Consider the following 16,534-nt stretch of genomic DNA (forward strand, 5'->3'; position numbering starts at 1 on the left):
GATGTCGATTCGAGAAGTCGCAAATGAGTTAGAATTATTATACCAGGCAAAATTTGGTGAGCACCAACACGAGCAATTCAGCAGTAAAGGGTGCATACTAGAGCTGTTAATCCAGTTCTATGGACACGAGGAAGAAGAAGAATGGAAACGTGAACGGATATTTAAGTTATAGCCATGGGTTATATCTTAGCTAGACACGGGAGCGACGTTAGTGAGTGTTCTTGTGGGTTGTAAATAGAGCAACGGGCTATGCGCTCGAATAGTCCTGGGGCTCTCGACGGATGCAACAAAGAGCACGCCGCTAGATGATTCTGTGCTCCGCTGTGGAATTGGGATAAATGGAGCATGTATTTCAGTATCATGAACTATACGTTCGGCGTTAATTCCCGTCTCTCAGTGTCACTTGAGCAGCTACACCGTCAGCAACACTACATTATGAATTTTTGTTGGGACCAAAGGCTGGAGATGCAATGATGTTGATGTCATTAGGATCTATTTACAGCCGCCCTGGCTTGCTAGCTAATCCCACATGGGGAAACAGGCCTCCACCAACGGTCGGTGGCCTGTGGCCACAACAATTTTATATCTATAGTCCTACGTATCAAAGGTACAGCACAGGACAGCGCAATATATAACATCTAGGTTGCTTGTACCAGCAAGAGTAGCTGGTGAAGACGAGGACACCGAACGAGCCACAACGGGGGGATACGCAAGATTAGGACGATGCCACCAAGCTCCATCGCACTGCCGTCGCGCAGATTTTCTCCTTTATCATGTAGGCCGTCTATGCCGAGCCGTTGCCGGCATCCTGACATGACACGACTGTAGTGTATTTACGCACTTTATCCTTCTACTGGAAGCCTCACACTCTTGAACCAGAACCGGCGGCCTTCTTACGGACCTGGGCTATGTATCAGCGCCTGATCTGACGTTCTTCAAACCCTATGCCGGGCACACGAGCTATTTTATCAAGATACCTTGTCAAGTTACGAAGTCCCTCGGCCCAGTTCATTGTTTTAATTAGATATACGCATAGATGGAAACACACCATAAGGCAAGTCACTCAGTCGGCAGCCAGACCTCGAGTCCCCTATGTGGTAAGTCTAAACAATATTAACTAGAGACCGAGTGAAGCAGTCCATGCCAGTGATAGCGTCAGAGTCATCAGTACCGAAACTAAGCGATAGCTCTCTCGAAGTCGGGCTCTAATAGGGGCTTTACCTTAAGGTCGCCAATTATCAAAGCCGTGGATTATTCGAAAGGCCGATAGGAGCAAGTATAAACTTAACAAAAATAAACCAATATAAATAGAACTTCCTACCCCTTCTTACCTCATTAACTTATCTTTTTATTAATATATAATCGAACTTTTCTACTCCACCTACCCTATTTTTATACTCTCTTCGGTAGCTATATTTAAAAAGTTTCTACTCGATAGCCTATAATTAAATAAACTAAACCTTTACCCTTTATTTTAATTTCTAATAAATTAAGCTTCGCTATTAGTAATTAATACTATATATTACCCCTCTAAATATACCCCGCTCTATCGGGTAACTAAACCCTATATTTAAATCCTTAACATACCGCTAGCGAAGACCTACAAGGTTCCTTATATTAATAAAATAGCTAGCCCTAGGGCGGAGATAACGGCGAACTATATCCCTAAGCCCGTTAAACCGCGGAATTTTTCTAATAATTAAATTATAATTAAGTTTTTTATTTTTAACGACGATAAACTAATTAAGAGTTATACGAAGGATATATTTATAAATTTCGGTAATAACTAACTATACGATTTATATATTTATTAGACCCGGTAAAATAATTCCATATAAATTACCTCGATTATAAACTTTTTTTCCCTTTAATCTATTTAGCATTAACTTTTTAAGCTTAGCCTCTTTTATTAACACGCCCCCCTATTAAGGTATATTAAATAATAGCCTTAGATTAAAGAATTCTTAACGGGTACCGCCACTTTGTAATATATTTTAAAGATTAGAAGAATATACTTAAGAAGTTATTATAAAGTATATCCGGTGATTCCTAAAACAGCGGGGTAGGTAGTTACAACCGCTAGGCTTTTAACGCTTAATAATATATTAAAAGACTGCTATTTATTAATTATAGAATTGAGAAGGCAATGGATTTTATTAGGGGTCCGGATTTTAAACCTTTTAATATTACCCGTATATCTTATAATTAAGTGGTTATTAGCTTAAAGCGTAAGGTTCGATTATAAGATAATCTATTTACGCCTAATAATTATATTATAGTAGTTTAAACGAGTTTATAAAATAAAGCTACTATAGGTAAAGAGGGCTTTCCTCTGCTTAAGTAATAAAAACGATATGCCTCCCTGCCGTGCTATATAATAATAACCCCGGATAGCCTTATAGCTAAAAGATTATTGCTTTTATTAGCAGCTTCTAAATTTATTATAATTTCGGAGGTTAGGTCTTACGAGGTAATACGAATCCCTACCGCTATTACATATTTTACGGGAGAGCTAAGCGTTTACGATACCGGATTGTCTTACGTGCTTCCGTACGACTTCCCCTACCCGCTCGCTAATATCGATAAGTCGGTCGATAAAGAAGGTATATTTAAGTTCAACGTTACGTGGAAACTAATTTTCGTTTCTTTCGCTTAAATTAAAAGCCAGTTAGCGGCAGCCGGAAACCTAGCCGTTAATCTCTTTACTTTTATAATATTTAAATTATATTACGATATATGTATAGATATCGTTATTTTTAAAGTAGTTATAACTTTTAATATCGAAACTTTAAAAGGTTAAGAGACGATATTATATAATAGTAAAAGGACTTTAATCTTAGAAGTATACTTTTTTAATTCGCTAATAAAGTTTAAGGACCTAGACGGTATAGATATTGTAAACGAAGTAAGGAAATTTATAATGCCAAGCTGCTCATGCTCATCAGCGTATCGGGATGTTGTGCCCCCAGCTCTTTTTCTCTTCCGTCCAAAACTTCTTGGTAAATTTGCACTGCTTCTTCGTACTTCGCCTGGTCTCGTAGGATAAGAGCAAGATTGCTCGCACTTGTTAATGTATCGGGGTGCTGCTGGCCTGATAAACTCTGATATCCCTCCATGGCCCGTCGGCTTATTTTTTCAGCATCATTGAATTTCCCTCGGCCACGGAGTACCGAGGCCAAGACCGCCATTGTCGTGAGCATTGCCATATCAACATCTCTTGAGATTTTTTCTTTCGCCTTGAATGCTTTTGCGGCTAGATCGTGTGCTGCATTGTAATTGCCTTCGTGCCATAAATACCACGCCGCATTTGTAAGTAACCGAGCCCATTCGTTCGCTTCTTCTTTGCCAGGAGGCTCTTTGTCATACAAGGATTCGAGGTGTGGTATTAGTTGTTGGCACTTCGCCCGGTTTGGAAAGTCGCCTGTAGGGAACTCCTTCGCCATCAGACTGAGAAATTTGCGTGCCCACGCTTCATCATCGTAACGCGAACATAGCCAAGCTCTTGTGCAAAATTGAACGAGAGCATGAATCTCATATGCCTCGTCGTCGCCAGCTACTGTTACGAAGGAGAAGCTCTGTAACAGATCAATATCATCGTCAAAATCTCCGTCCGAGATGTCCTCCTCGGTTGACAAGGCTGTCTCTTTGTACTTCCGAAGCACCCAATCCGGAATTCCATGAGAGTGAAAAAAGCTCATAAGGGACAGCAGATCCGCAGCAGATGGGCTTTCTGCTCGCATGCTTTCAAATGATAAGCGCCAGGTGGTATTTACGGTATTGGATGCGCTACTATCTCGACGGAGGTCTCCCCAATCTCGGCCCAGCAGGCTTCCCTTACGCCTCGCACTCCTGCGGAACTCATCGAGGTAGCTGCGAACTGTCGTTCGAGATCGTCGGTTGATGTAGGCAGCAGCCTGAGTGATGGCAAGTGGTATGCAGTCGAGAGCATCTAGCAGGTCAACCATGTCATCATCGTTCGCCGTGGTATGTAACTTATTCCGAAGTAGTTGAAGCGCCTGGTCTTTCGCCATTGCCTGTACTTGGAGCACATGGCGGGTATCACCTACGATCCTCAGCGCGGCGTCCCTGTTCCTGGAAGTGACCAGAATCGACCCGTTTCGGCTTTGGGGTAGATAGCTCCCGAGCGGTGTTGACGCATCCTGCAATCTCCGCTGGGGAAAGAACACCTCGGCATCGTCGGCGTTATCGAGGATAAGGACCCATCGGTCATTCCCTTCGTCGCATAGCCAGTTATTCACAAGCTGGCAAACATTGGCGTTCGGATTGCTTCGCCCTGGCAAGTTGAGCCTTTCGGCGATGCCCCTGTACGCTTCTTCGACGCGGGGCGCTGTGCTCGCATGTATCCAGAAGACCCATGTCTGTGGCCGGTCATCGCGCACTCGATACGCGTACTCGATAGCAGCTTGTGATTTTCTTTCGAGTGTTAAAACTGCAACTCATCCCAGCAAGAAGGAGGTATGTACCCTACGCCGCCAATACCGACTAGTGCTGCCCGAGTCGCTGACCCGTTACACGTCTTCCTGATCCACGCTAGGATCTTGGGACGATCGATAAAATTCGGGTCCCGGCTGAATGGTACGGTGGAAAAGGGTTCAGACTGTTGTCTTCGGTATCCTTGGCGGAGGTCAGTGGCCATGTCCACGACTGCATAGAATCAATTACCTTCAAGTTCCTTTCGAAGCCGTCTACAAGCGTGTTCTTGCCCCTCGCCGTAGATGAGAGGCATATGGATATCGAAGATGCCCAAGAGGCAGTACGCCCGGTCCTCGGCCAGCTTGGTCTCGCGGTGTTGGGACCAAGACATCCGCTCCTTGATGCTAAACTCCGACAGCGTGGTGCCCCGAAGAGCGGCCACTGGGATCTTGGTGATAGTATGCAACTGTCGCTCTAAAGACGTTTTGTCTCCAAGGTATTGCCCATCTACGGAGAAAAACTCCACCGCGCGAGGAGCGATCAGCTCTTGGAGCGTCCAGCCCCGGGTGAACCACCGACTTCGCCGGAAAGCCTCGTCCCACGTAGAGGAGTTGTCGTCGCGTTTCATCGCCACATCTGACAAGTAGACGTAGCATTTCTCGGCATCGCGATACCATCGAAACATAGAATTAATCGATCTGTTCAACTCGACCTCGCTGTCCTGATTAATACAGCAACTGTCGACCCAGAAGTGCTGCAGTCCATCCTTTGCAGCCTGCTTCTGGCAGAAGTCGATTTTTCTGTAACCATGCTTGGCGTGCGCGACCTGTTCCCTTATATCGCTCAATCGAACTTCCTGGGCATCGTCTTCCCATGTATATGACAAGATAGCGTAAGGAGGGATAGTATAATGGAGGTCCTCCGTGAGCGCGAACCTAGCGTGATCTTGGACTTGTAAAAGGCGCATTTCTGCAAGAAAAGGAATGAGGAGCACGAAAACAACCTGTTAACTGGTACGTTTGTCAAGCACGTAAAAGAAGGAAGACTTTGAATTGTGACGGGTCAAAATCACATCACGGGTTGCACGCTAGGGCTCCGTATATCCGTGGATGTAGAGGAGTGCGTTAGACTGCTGATCAACTGCCCAACGTAGGTACTCACGGTGGGTCCCCTAAGCTACAGCCTGCACTATTGCCCTATCAAGAGGTACCAAGTTGTGCAGGTCCTGCACCAGTACCTTGACCAGTCAAATTGGTACCACGCCTTTTCTATCTTTCGCCTTCACGCCCAACGCGTTTGTCGCAGTTCCAACTCAAAGGCGCCACAAATATACCAACACCAACCTTGAAGATCAGCCTGTCACACGGAGACCTAGTATCGGCTCCTTGATTGCCATACGTTGTTTGGATCACAAGACTTTTGGAGGCTGTGAGAGAAAGGTTTCTGATTGCCATGTTGTCAAGTTTGGAGTCATTCACTGGCTGAGTTTCCCTGCTTATAAGCGAATTCCAGGGCAATAGCCACCATCGCGAAAACCTCTTAGCCCGTGACCTTGGAAATTTCACTACCACGATCCCACCGGAGAGACCCTCCTCGTTTTTGGTCTTTTGGTGCGATCAAAAGCCGCAATTAGATTACCTGGAGGCGACGCTTGGGTCTGCAGCAACTGCTAAAAGGCCTCGGATCCCGGTCCTGCAGCTGGTTGAATACTGTGGACGGGCAGTGAGCTAGGTAGCACAGTTTAGAGCGGACGGTCTGTTGATACTTTCTCGACTTCTGTCTCTAACGTTTATTGAATTATTGACGAAACCAATACCCTATATATAACTAGTATCTTCCTAAGATTCGAAAGGGAAAGGAGCAGATAACATCTAGTAAATAAGTGAGATTGGTGATACCTATGGAGCAAGCGTGCAAATGCACGCCTGCTATAAAGGGACTAGTGTGCCAACGTGATGGCTTACTATTCCATCCGCGATGTATAAGATCAAGGCCACCAACTGACCAGACGTTATACGCAAAGCATAGACGACAAAGAGGAAATATTGGCCTCGATACCAGCACCTGGGAAAGGTTCCAAGAACTTCGAACCATGTTTGTCAAAGTGGTGTTGCCTACCTTTCATCCCTACACAGCTCCCTTTGCCCTAGCATGCACCTATGCGACGTGTGCAGCCCGTCCACATAAGCAAGAAAGTGCAAAATATCGTTGTGGCCTACAGGCACAACGCGCTGGCGGCCGACCAGAATGCCAATCAGCACCATGGACTTGACCTCCGCCAAGTTTCGACGCGTCCTACAAATTGTCGTTTTCTTGCTGCTCAACTCAGAGCTCGGGCAAACAGAGCGGGGCACCCTTGCATCCTGAATTTAAGTGGCAAACAAGGGTGCGAACAGCCTGGATCTCGTATGCCGTTCTATCACAAGGCTCCACACAATATATTGCAGCAAAACATAAGTTTGCGACTCGGGGCGACGAAAAAGCCGCAAGGCAGACATAAGCAGACAGTACTGAATTGAGAAGAGCGGGTGCCAGTAAGACAACCCGATCTATAGCGTTACAAACATCGCACAATAAGGTTGCGAAACATAGCCTTGAATTGCAAATCGCGAATTGTTCGGAAGAATAGCAAACAACAGAGTTAGTTGGAGGAGTAAGGCCCGACATCAAGACAGCATGATCAATCTATAATCGAGACATAAGTAATGCTCAACTGCAAATTGCACTTTGCTTCCCTTGGAACCCCCAACCTTACTGCCTTCCAATTATGCCTGTCTTCAATGGTTACCAATTTGAACCCCTTGGCACCAATGATTCTCTTCGGCTCATTGTCCTCACTCCAGCAAAAAACATGACCACTCCGTTGAGATGCTCCATCGTCCAAGATCGCCGTTCGGCACTGCGTGCACCTTACTCTGCAGTTTCCTATACATGGGGCCCGCGCGAATTCACGCATCATCTAGAGATAGAACACGATGGCGACACCTCGTACCTAAAGATCACAACCAACGTCGACATCTTGTTGCGATATCTTCGCGATCAAAGGGTATTGCGCAATCTGTGGATCGATGCCATTTGCCTCAACCACAACGATGACGCCGAAAAAGCCCAGCAAATCCCTCTCATGGGTTGCATATATGGACAAGCGCAGCAAGTGCATATATGGCTTGGTACCGATAATTGCACGATCTTGCCACTGTTTGCGTTCTTCCGAGCAGCCAGCCAGGTTCCAGAAACTAAGCAGCAAATAATGGCCAACCGTCTTGTATTTCTGATGAGAAAGTATTTCAGCCACACTTCGCCTGACGGTATAGCTAGCCAACCATTTCTTCCTGGATGTGGAGAGGCGTTTAACAGCATTGTTGAATTTTTTCGATCGGACCTGGTTCTCACGCCGTTGGGTTATCCAAGAAGCCCATCTAGCCCGTCAAGCCATTGTACATTGTGGAAAACATTCAACTCCTATGTGCATAGTTGCTGCGGCCGCGAGAAAATTCCAATGTATGGATCTCTCAAGTTACCCCATCAGAATGGCGGCAAATCTATCCCAGCTGAAATTCTCGAATACGCCAACCCTTCTGGAGCTTTTATGGAAATTCCATGAAGCTAGATGCGTCGACAGAAAGGACCGTGTTGCTTCTCTAGCAGGTTTGGTTTCAGGAAATCCCTTTCATCTAGACTATACCACTTCTTGGGATGTAATGTACAAACAGGTTGCGTCAATTACATTACAATCTGAAGATAACAGCATCAGACTGCAGATACTTCTTCACCTCTTCGAGTTTGGTCACCTTTCTCAATTGAGAAACGTCATTTGCCCATCCTGGATTCCTAATTGGTCGAGTTGTCGAACACGCAAGTTGCCTTATCACACCAATGCGAGGAATGTCGACAATATATCTGATTATCACATACCTTTTGGATGTTCAATTACAGCCACTGTGGCTTTGAACAACAACGTTTTGGAAGTCCACCCTGATCCCTCAAATACGACTGTTCAAGGATGGCGAGTCTTTTATGCGACTAGGATAGCGAGCTGCCAAGACAACGAAGAGCCTCACTCCGACCGAATCGTCACAGTTTTGCAAGGATTATTCCCGTTGAACACTCCTGAATCAGCTTTTGAGATACTTGAGATTTCATCTTTGCTTCAATGGGTTTTGGACTTCCGTCACTCAGAAGCAAAAGACCAGAGGTTGATAAGTAGGCGCCTTGAGTTATATATAACAGAAATCGTTGAAAAGCTCCCAAAATCGATACACAGGGGATTTTTCGATTCTTTGCGGAAGTCGGACTCATTGCTACGAGATGCCTGTCTGTTTGCTCTTGAGCCATTAGAGCCGGGGGCGGACACCTCTCGAGCTTACGGTCTTTGTCTCACGCAAGTGCATTCTGGAGACATTATGGTACCGCTCTGGCATCGAGAAGAGAAGGCTACAGGATTTGAGAGTGTTTTGGGCGGGTGGCAAAAAAACATCAACATTATCACAATGCTCGCTGTGAATCACATCGAAAAGGGGCCTGAGTTGGGTAAGAAACATGAATCGGAAGGAGTGGTACTGTTGCAACAGGACACAATTGCTGTTCCAGCGGTATGTGTTATGCCAGGAAGTGTATTGGGCTCTCCATAAGTCTATGGAGATGTCATCTGCAAAACGTTGCATCCTGATCTGGCCGTTCTGCCAGATCGAAAGACCTCAATTGCTGAGAGGGCTTCTGTCTATCGAGGCCTCCAAACGACTACCGTGTGTCATGATGGTAACGACAGTGCACCGTCATCTAAACAGGATTTCAAAGCCAGAGAGCCCAGATCAAGCGCTTGCGTAACGAGAACACCACGCTGGCCGGCCGTCTCCATGAAGCTCTCCAGGAAAGGGATGAGCTTTCGCATTGCGCCAGAGCGACAGACCTGACCAATAAGCTCACCCTCCAGCACGAGGATCTCGTCCTCAGGAAATAGCTCCTTGCTCTCGAGACTGTTCGCGAGAATTCTGGACCTATCCGAACCGGCAGTCTCGGCCTTAGTAGGAAGGACATCCGCGCAGAGCTCGAAGGGATCGAGGACTCGATTGCTGACGCGTGCGCTTCGCTTAGCTGGTTTAGTCGGGTGCTGGACCAGCCAAAGGAAATAACGAATTCAGTGCTTTCCCAGTAGCATTCCAGTGGTTATGAGAAGGTGATATTCACGTTTTCATCCATTGTTCTCCTATAGGAGACATTTCGGTCGCTGATCAGATCATTGGAAACCGTGAACGAGTGTTCCGCTCATGATGGCTGCTCTGATTGTTGCAACTATGTGTCCCCGGACGAGAATCTTTGCTGGACGGGCTGTCTGATGAGCTCTCCTATGAGCAAGGTGGAGTTCGAAGATTTGGAGAGCCCTGGAGCTTGGAACTATCTCAATCCAGACTCTCTGTTCAGATCATTTATGTGCAGTCACAATGGATATATCAATATAAACAGAAGAATGGCTGGACGGACAGAAAAGGCATGCTAGGTTGGTGCTGAATGCATTTGTGAAAAGCGATGCTCGATATTAGAGAAATGCTCTAGAGCGCTAAGCAAGGGAGAAGTTTGCAATTCATCGATAAACCTCCGGTCCACTCACTTGAGCGCGAAAGGAAATTGTGCATCACGGGTGGTCGTGGCCGATCACTGATGCTGTCAGTAAGAACCATGTTTGCGGTTGACGTCGAGAATATACGAAATAGAATCCTACCATGAATTAACCACAGAAACCGGGGTCAGCCCCGTCAGCACAGGATGGCGTTGCCGCAGAGGTGCCCTCAACAACTTCCAGTGCCATCACCCCAGGCCAGGCTGAGCGCGAGACAGATCTGTCAGATACTGCGGGGATGACGCAAATTGCTGCTCAGCTGGTAGACGGGGCCAAATGACCGAGCTAGTTGACTGCGTTGCGAAGGGCTCCTCAGTCACGGAGCCCATCGGCTGCTGCTCGGGCTGTATGTCGAGCCACGTCTGTACGCCAGCTGGAAACTGAGACTTGATAAACGCCTCGAGCATGTGTATCCGATGCGTGAGCTGTTCTCTCTCGAGTTGGAGCTGTTCTTTCTCGAGTTGGAGCTGTCCTTTCTCATCTCGGAGTTCTCGTATCTGTGCCTCTCTACCCTTCCCATCGTAAATGCAATTGTCTTTGTTGTCTTTACATGTCCCACACCCTGGTCGGCCACCATCACACTGCAAGAAGGTAAGCTCGCCTGAGAATGTGCGGAAGGTGGCTCGCCTACCTTTCTCTTTTTTGTGCGACAGTTGTTGCAGGCAACTTTGGTGAGTATCCTCTTTGGTTTCTGTAGAACCTGCACTTCCGGCACATCGGAGCCTTCAAGCTTAGGCTTGATAGATCTCCAACCCCCGACATTCTGGATGTCACCTCAATTCAACGATGCATGAATATTGATGCCGTACCACCGTGATGCAGAAGGCCAGGTGGGCTGGTCGAGTAGACATGAACGAAACAGAGAGAACGAGCAAGCAAGCTTGAGGGACGCATTCATCCGAGTCCAAGTGAAATGTCCAGAGTGGCGTTGGTTCGAGCGACGGATAGTTGTAGTTATCCCTATCTGCCACCGGATGAGGGGTGGAATGAAGCAAACATGGCGATGAAAGCTCATTGGCACGGTGCTAATCCAGGCCCTGCTTGCAGCGAGATGTACTTTGTGCCTTAGAGAGTCACATTCAGCGTTATGCAGCCGTGAGCTACCAGAGAAGCAAAGTACCAAAGGCGGCATTGCTGTCTCGCGATTCTATTCGCGACGAAGCTGAGGTCGTGGATGGGATGAGTGACCTGGACATGCATCTGGGCACCGTAGTGATAACATGATGGTCTAAAAAGCAAGCAGCGTTGGTAGTCTCTCTGTTGGTCTCCAATGAGAGAGCTAACTGTTTAGCGTAACGCGTGCATGTTGTTTGCTTGAACGCAAACAACCTGCGGTGGCGGCATCTAGACAATTCGACAAGCGAGCTATATGAGATTGGGCCACCAAGGGACTGAAGCCACAGTCATCGCAATCGCATATGGGAGTGACGGCTGGCGCAACGAACGAGGGTCATGGAAGTTGAGTGCCTGGTGTTAGAGGCGGCCTTCAAGGTTTGCGAAGACTCAGCGCCATCCTGAGAGTGGTAGCGGACACTTCCGCCGATGCAGTGGGATGATTGGGAACGTCCGCCGATGCACTAATCCACTGCATACGAATCCGTCCGCTCCGGAAGCCATGTTTGACCCCAATATTCAGCACAATTCGACTGGTGGGTCTGCCGGAGGGCCTTCTTTTCGCTCAGTCAAGTAGCCTCGTTCTTGTGCTGCAGGCCCGTCTCCTTTGGCGGGCTCACGCTTCTGGTTGCTCATGGATTTCTGCAGGTGTAAAAACTTCGCAGCTCATCACCGCGATTTCTGCATAACTGCATCCATGACGAAACATCGTCTTGCACGTGAGGCATACAGCCAATGCTGTGATGCGTCTGCCCGCAGACGGGCTCAGTAATGAAGTTCCGACCCGACCCCGCATCGCAGGCGCGAGGACTGGGCACCGCAACTATCAGCCTCGGACTTCTTGAGACAAAGATATAGAGCAGTACTCGGAAGAGCCCTACCATTGAGGCATCAGTCATGCAGGGACGAGAGCGAAGCTGATCCAAGAGAAGGAATTTCAAAGAGGGAGCTTTGACGTGACGCGTAGCGTCACTCGTGAGCATTTTCTGGTACTACTGCTGACCGCGTTTCTGACGTCGTTGACAGACCCTTACAAGTTTGCCAGAGTCGCGGTGTTGCCATTTGGGAGCCGCCTCGAACCATTGTTAAGATATGAGTTCACTCCAGCAAGGAGAGCAAATCGTCTTGGCACAGTTGGAGATTCCATGATGTGCCGCTTAGGAAGACAGTAGAATGGGAAAGGTTTGACAAGTTTCGTTAAGTTTCTCTTCGATTAAGCGACGAAACCACAACCTCGTCGACATAAGATTGCACGCCAATACATTAAATCGCGACAGGTGAGCGTGGCTATGCAAGTGGGCTACTTGAGTAGAGCTATCGTCGAAGTGCCAGTCCTGTTCGCCGAGATAAAGCGACGAGAGGGGAAGAGTTTGGGGGATACCTGCTGCCTGTGCGAATGTAACCTGAGCTTGGGGGGGTTGTTCTCACTGCTTACTGGTCAGATCATGATGAAGCGCCGTGTGAAAAACAGCATGCATATGTACGTGGCCATGCGCGGGAACTGCTTCAGCCCTGACTGTTGCAATAAGTCGATCGTCGTTATCTGAATGGTCAGACTTCGTTTCACCCAAAAGTGCAGGTGATGTCTTTGAGCTTTCAATTGGTCTCGCACCCCAGCTCATTGCAAAAGTGCTGATCTCCCTCACCGAACTATTAGCTGCCTGAACATTAGGAGGGAATTACCCGCACAGTTTGCAATGCAGCCTTGCGCGGGATTCAATACATTAATGGCAGCATAACGAGGACGTTCGTAAACAGTAACACTCCTGTAGATGAACTATCCAACTTCGCTACACTTCTTAATAGGCTAGCCCTTACCTCGGAAACGGATGCCCGACAATAAGTATGGACGATCTCAATCAACCCGTCCATATGACAGATAGGGCCATCGGTGCCACTCATGGTCACCACCCAGACCTATCAAGGCAGCTAAATAATCTCTCAATTGGACTGGGGAACAGATTTCTCAGGACAGGAAGCATTGGCTATCTCAACCAAGCCATCCAAGTAGCAGAACGAGCGGTTGGAGCTACTTCTATTGATCACCCAGGCCTCGCTGGACGACTAAGTAGCCTTGCAACTGGACTTGGAAACCGATTTCTCATGACAGGAACCCTGGATGACCTTAACAGAGCCATACAAGTGGCAGAAAAGGCTGTGGAAGCGACCCCTAACGACCATGCAGACCTCGCTGGACGGCTAAATACCCTCGGAAACTTACTCGGTAGCAGATTCTCTTGTCTAGGAGGCACGAATGACCTAAACAGAGCCATACAGGTAGCGGAGCAAGTTGTTGAAACTACCCCTGACGGCCATTCAGACCTCTTCGAGCGGCTAAGTAACTTGGGGCTTCGTCTCCGAGACAGGTCTGGAAGGACAGGAAGCATGGATGATCTGACCAAAGCCATTCAAGTGGCAGAACAAGCCGTTCAACTCACTTCTTACGGCCATCCAGAACTCCCTAGAGGGCTTAGTCACCTTGGGATCTGGCTCCGAGCCAGATTCGAGAGAACAGGAAGCCTGGACGACCTTAATCGTGCCGTCCGAGTAGTAGAGCAAGCCGTCAAACTCACCCCAAATAACCATCCAGACTTTGTTCGACGGCTAAACAACCTTGGAGGGTTGCTTGGAGATAGATCTTCGGGAACAGGAAACCAGGATGATCTAAACAGAGCCATCCGAGCAGCAGAACAAATCGTTAGAGTCGCCCCTGCTAACCATCCAGACCTTGCTGGATGGCTAAATAACCTCGGAAATTATCTCGGAAAGAGGTCTTTTGGGACAAGACGCATAGAGGATCTCTGCAAAGCAATACAGGTGATGGACCAAGCTGTATCAGTCATCCCTAACGGACATCCTAACCGAGCTCCATTGCTAAAAAACCTTGGATTCTGGCTCGGAAGTAAATTTTCCAGGACAGGAAGCATGGACGACCTGAACAGAGCCATCGAAGTCTCGGAACAAGCCATGCAATCAATTCCTGACGACCATCCAGACCTTGCTAAAGGGCTCTGTAGCCTTGGAAACTGGCTCGGACACAGATTCTTGAGGACAGGAAACATAGGCGATCTCAATAGAGCTATTCGAATAGCAGAGAAAGCGGTTGAAAGGACCCCTGATGATAGTCCAGACCTTGCTGGAAGGCTTAGCACTTTTGGATCATTGCTTGGTACTGAATTTTCGAGGAATGGGGGCATGGAAAACCTGAATAGAGCCATTCAAATGACAGAAAAGGCCGTCAAACTCACCTCTGACGACCATCCAGAACTCGCTGGACGGCTAAGCAACCTCGGTCCTTTACTCGGGAAAAGATTTTCAACGATGGGAAGCATGGATGACCTGAACAGGGCCATCCAGGTGACAGAAAAAGCCGTTAAAATCACCCATAACGACGATATAGAACTTGGTGGATGGCTGAGTGATCTTGGAATATTTCTTGGAGACAGATTCTCGAGGACAGGAGACATGGACGACTTGAACAGAGCCGTTCAAGTGACAGAAAAGGGCATCAAACTCACACCTCAAGATCACCCAGAGCTCGCTGGACGGCTAAACAATCTTGGAGATCGGCTTGGGCACAGGTTCTCGAAAGAGGGAAGTATGGAGGATCTGCAGAAATCTCAATCTTGCTTTCTCGAAGCTCTTAATGCCACATCTGCCCCATTGAGCGAGCGCATTAAGTCAGGTCGAACGCTTCTATTGTTTTCTGAGTTTCTCCATGAACCTAGAAAATCGTTGGAAATTGCTCATAAAACCATCGAGTTGGTCCCTTTGCTTACCTGTCGGTCCCTTTTAAATACGGACAAAGAGGCGCTTCTTCATCAAACAGCTGGGTTGGCGTCGGATGCTGCTGCATTTGCATTGCAAGCCGGAGAAGATATGTTTACAGCTATTGAATTACTGGAGACGGGTCGAGGCCTTCTGTTGAGCTCCGCATATGATCTGCGTACCGATGTGTCCAGCCTTGAGAACGTCTCCCCGCGTCTTGCGGCAGACTTCACGGTCCTGCAAAATAAACTGGACACTCCTGTTTCAAGTACAAGGATGCTGGTTACAGATGAGTATGCAATTCGTCTTGTGGACGAAGAGGGAAGACAGCGTCGAGGTGCAGCTGCCATAATCGATGCGGTGATCAAGGAGATCCGTTGTCAGCCCGGATTGGAGCGTTTCCTTCGCTGTCCTTCCGAAAACGATATGTGCAAAGCAGCGGAGGACGGCCCAATTGTGATCGTCAACACGAGCATACACCGTTGTGACGCTATTATCATCGAGAAGCCGGGAATTCGAGCTCTACCCCTGCCACTAAGGAGGAGCGACATTGAGAAATGGGACTCTGAGTCTCTCGAAACGTTGCAGATGCTATGGGACAGGATTGTCCAGCCAGTCTTGAATACCTTAGGTTTTACTCAAGCGCCACCTAATGGCCGGTGGCCTCGCGTTTGGTGGATTCCTACTGGGCCTCTGGCTCGCTTTCCTCTCCATGCAGCAGGAGACCACCTAGGCGGTAGGCCCAATACAACACTTGATCGAGTTATCTCGTCCTACAGCTCATCAATTAGAGCTATTATGCATTGTCACCAGCATCCATTTCGTGAAATGGCAATTGGGGAAAAGGTTGCTCTTGTATCGATGGAAGAGACGCCGCAGCAAACTCAACTCCAAAATGCTCTTCACGAGACGACTGCAGTAGAACAGATCTGCAAGTCGATGGGGCTATCCCCGATCAGACCAAAGCGTCAGAGAAAAGAGGTTCTATCAGCACTATCGGATTGCTCTCTATTTCACTTTGCTGGTCATGGTGGAACGAGCGCAAGCCCCCTCCAGAGTTATCTACTTTTGGAAGACTGGGTGCAAGATCCTTTGGTGGTAGATGACGTGCTCGGAATCAACCTCAGTTTCAGGCCACCATTTCTTGCTTATCTTTCGGCGTGTGGGACTGGGCAGGTACGGAACGAGAGGTTAATTGACGAAGGACTTCACCTAACCGCTGCCTATCAGCTCGCAGGTTTTCGGCATGTCATCGGTACCCTGTGGAATGTCGACGATAAATTGTGTGTTGATATGGCATCGATATTTTATATGGCTTTTCAGGACAAAGGCATGAACGACCAGGCTGTTAGTAAGGGACTTCATTTTGCCATTCGGGAGCTTCGGGAGCGATGGAGATATCAGATGGGGAAGCATGGTAATGTAAAGAATACAGGCATCAGAGACGAAAGAGACGCAGTAATACGTGATGAGAAGGTTGGGGAGATGCCAGCGCTCTGGGCTCCCTATGTTCACTTTGGGGTTTAACTGGCTGTATGCTTGGCAGCGTTGCGAACCACCAGGTCGACTGCAAGCCATAAGGGAGGTATACAATGAGCATGA

General features: G+C 47.9%; 4 protein-coding genes across 4 annotated transcripts; 2 read left to right on the plus strand and 2 right to left on the minus strand.

Moving 5' to 3' along the window:
- Window positions 1–2,915: 2,915 nt before the first annotated feature.
- On the minus strand, window positions 2,916–4,657 carry PG997_002878 (TPR domain protein (kinesin light chain); the record flags this gene model as incomplete). The annotated part of the gene is made up of 2 exons (XM_066807193.1): window positions 2,916–4,434; window positions 4,551–4,657. 2 exons carry the CDS (start codon window positions 4,655–4,657, stop codon window positions 2,916–2,918), a joined length of 1,626 nt encoding a protein of 541 aa, XP_066670811.1.
- An 18-nt stretch (window positions 4,658–4,675) lies between these two features.
- Window positions 4,676–5,401, minus strand: PG997_002879 (uncharacterized protein; the record flags this gene model as incomplete). Its single annotated transcript, XM_066807194.1, has 1 exon — window positions 4,676–5,401. The coding sequence occupies one exon, from the start codon at window positions 5,399–5,401 to the stop codon at window positions 4,676–4,678; it is 726 nt and encodes a 241-aa protein (XP_066670812.1).
- Window positions 5,402–8,924: 3,523 nt separating this feature from the next.
- PG997_002880 (uncharacterized protein) lies at window positions 8,925–9,394 on the plus strand (the record flags this gene model as incomplete). Its single annotated transcript, XM_066807195.1, has 3 exons — window positions 8,925–9,026; window positions 9,121–9,179; window positions 9,232–9,394. The coding sequence occupies 3 exons, from the start codon at window positions 8,925–8,927 to the stop codon at window positions 9,392–9,394; spliced, it is 324 nt and encodes a 107-aa protein (XP_066670813.1).
- Window positions 9,395–13,009: 3,615 nt separating this feature from the next.
- PG997_002881 (CHAT domain-containing protein) lies at window positions 13,010–16,459 on the plus strand (the record flags this gene model as incomplete). The annotated part of the gene is made up of 1 exon (XM_066807196.1): window positions 13,010–16,459. One exon carries the CDS (start codon window positions 13,010–13,012, stop codon window positions 16,457–16,459), a length of 3,450 nt encoding a protein of 1,149 aa, XP_066670814.1.
- Between the last annotated feature and the right edge of the window lie 75 nt (window positions 16,460–16,534).

The sequence above is a fragment of the Apiospora hydei genome, assembly GCF_038363865.1.
Source record: "Apiospora hydei strain CBS 114990 chromosome Unknown utg000004l_segment0_segment0, whole genome shotgun sequence".
Taxonomy (NCBI): domain Eukaryota; kingdom Fungi; phylum Ascomycota; class Sordariomycetes; order Amphisphaeriales; family Apiosporaceae; genus Apiospora; species Apiospora hydei.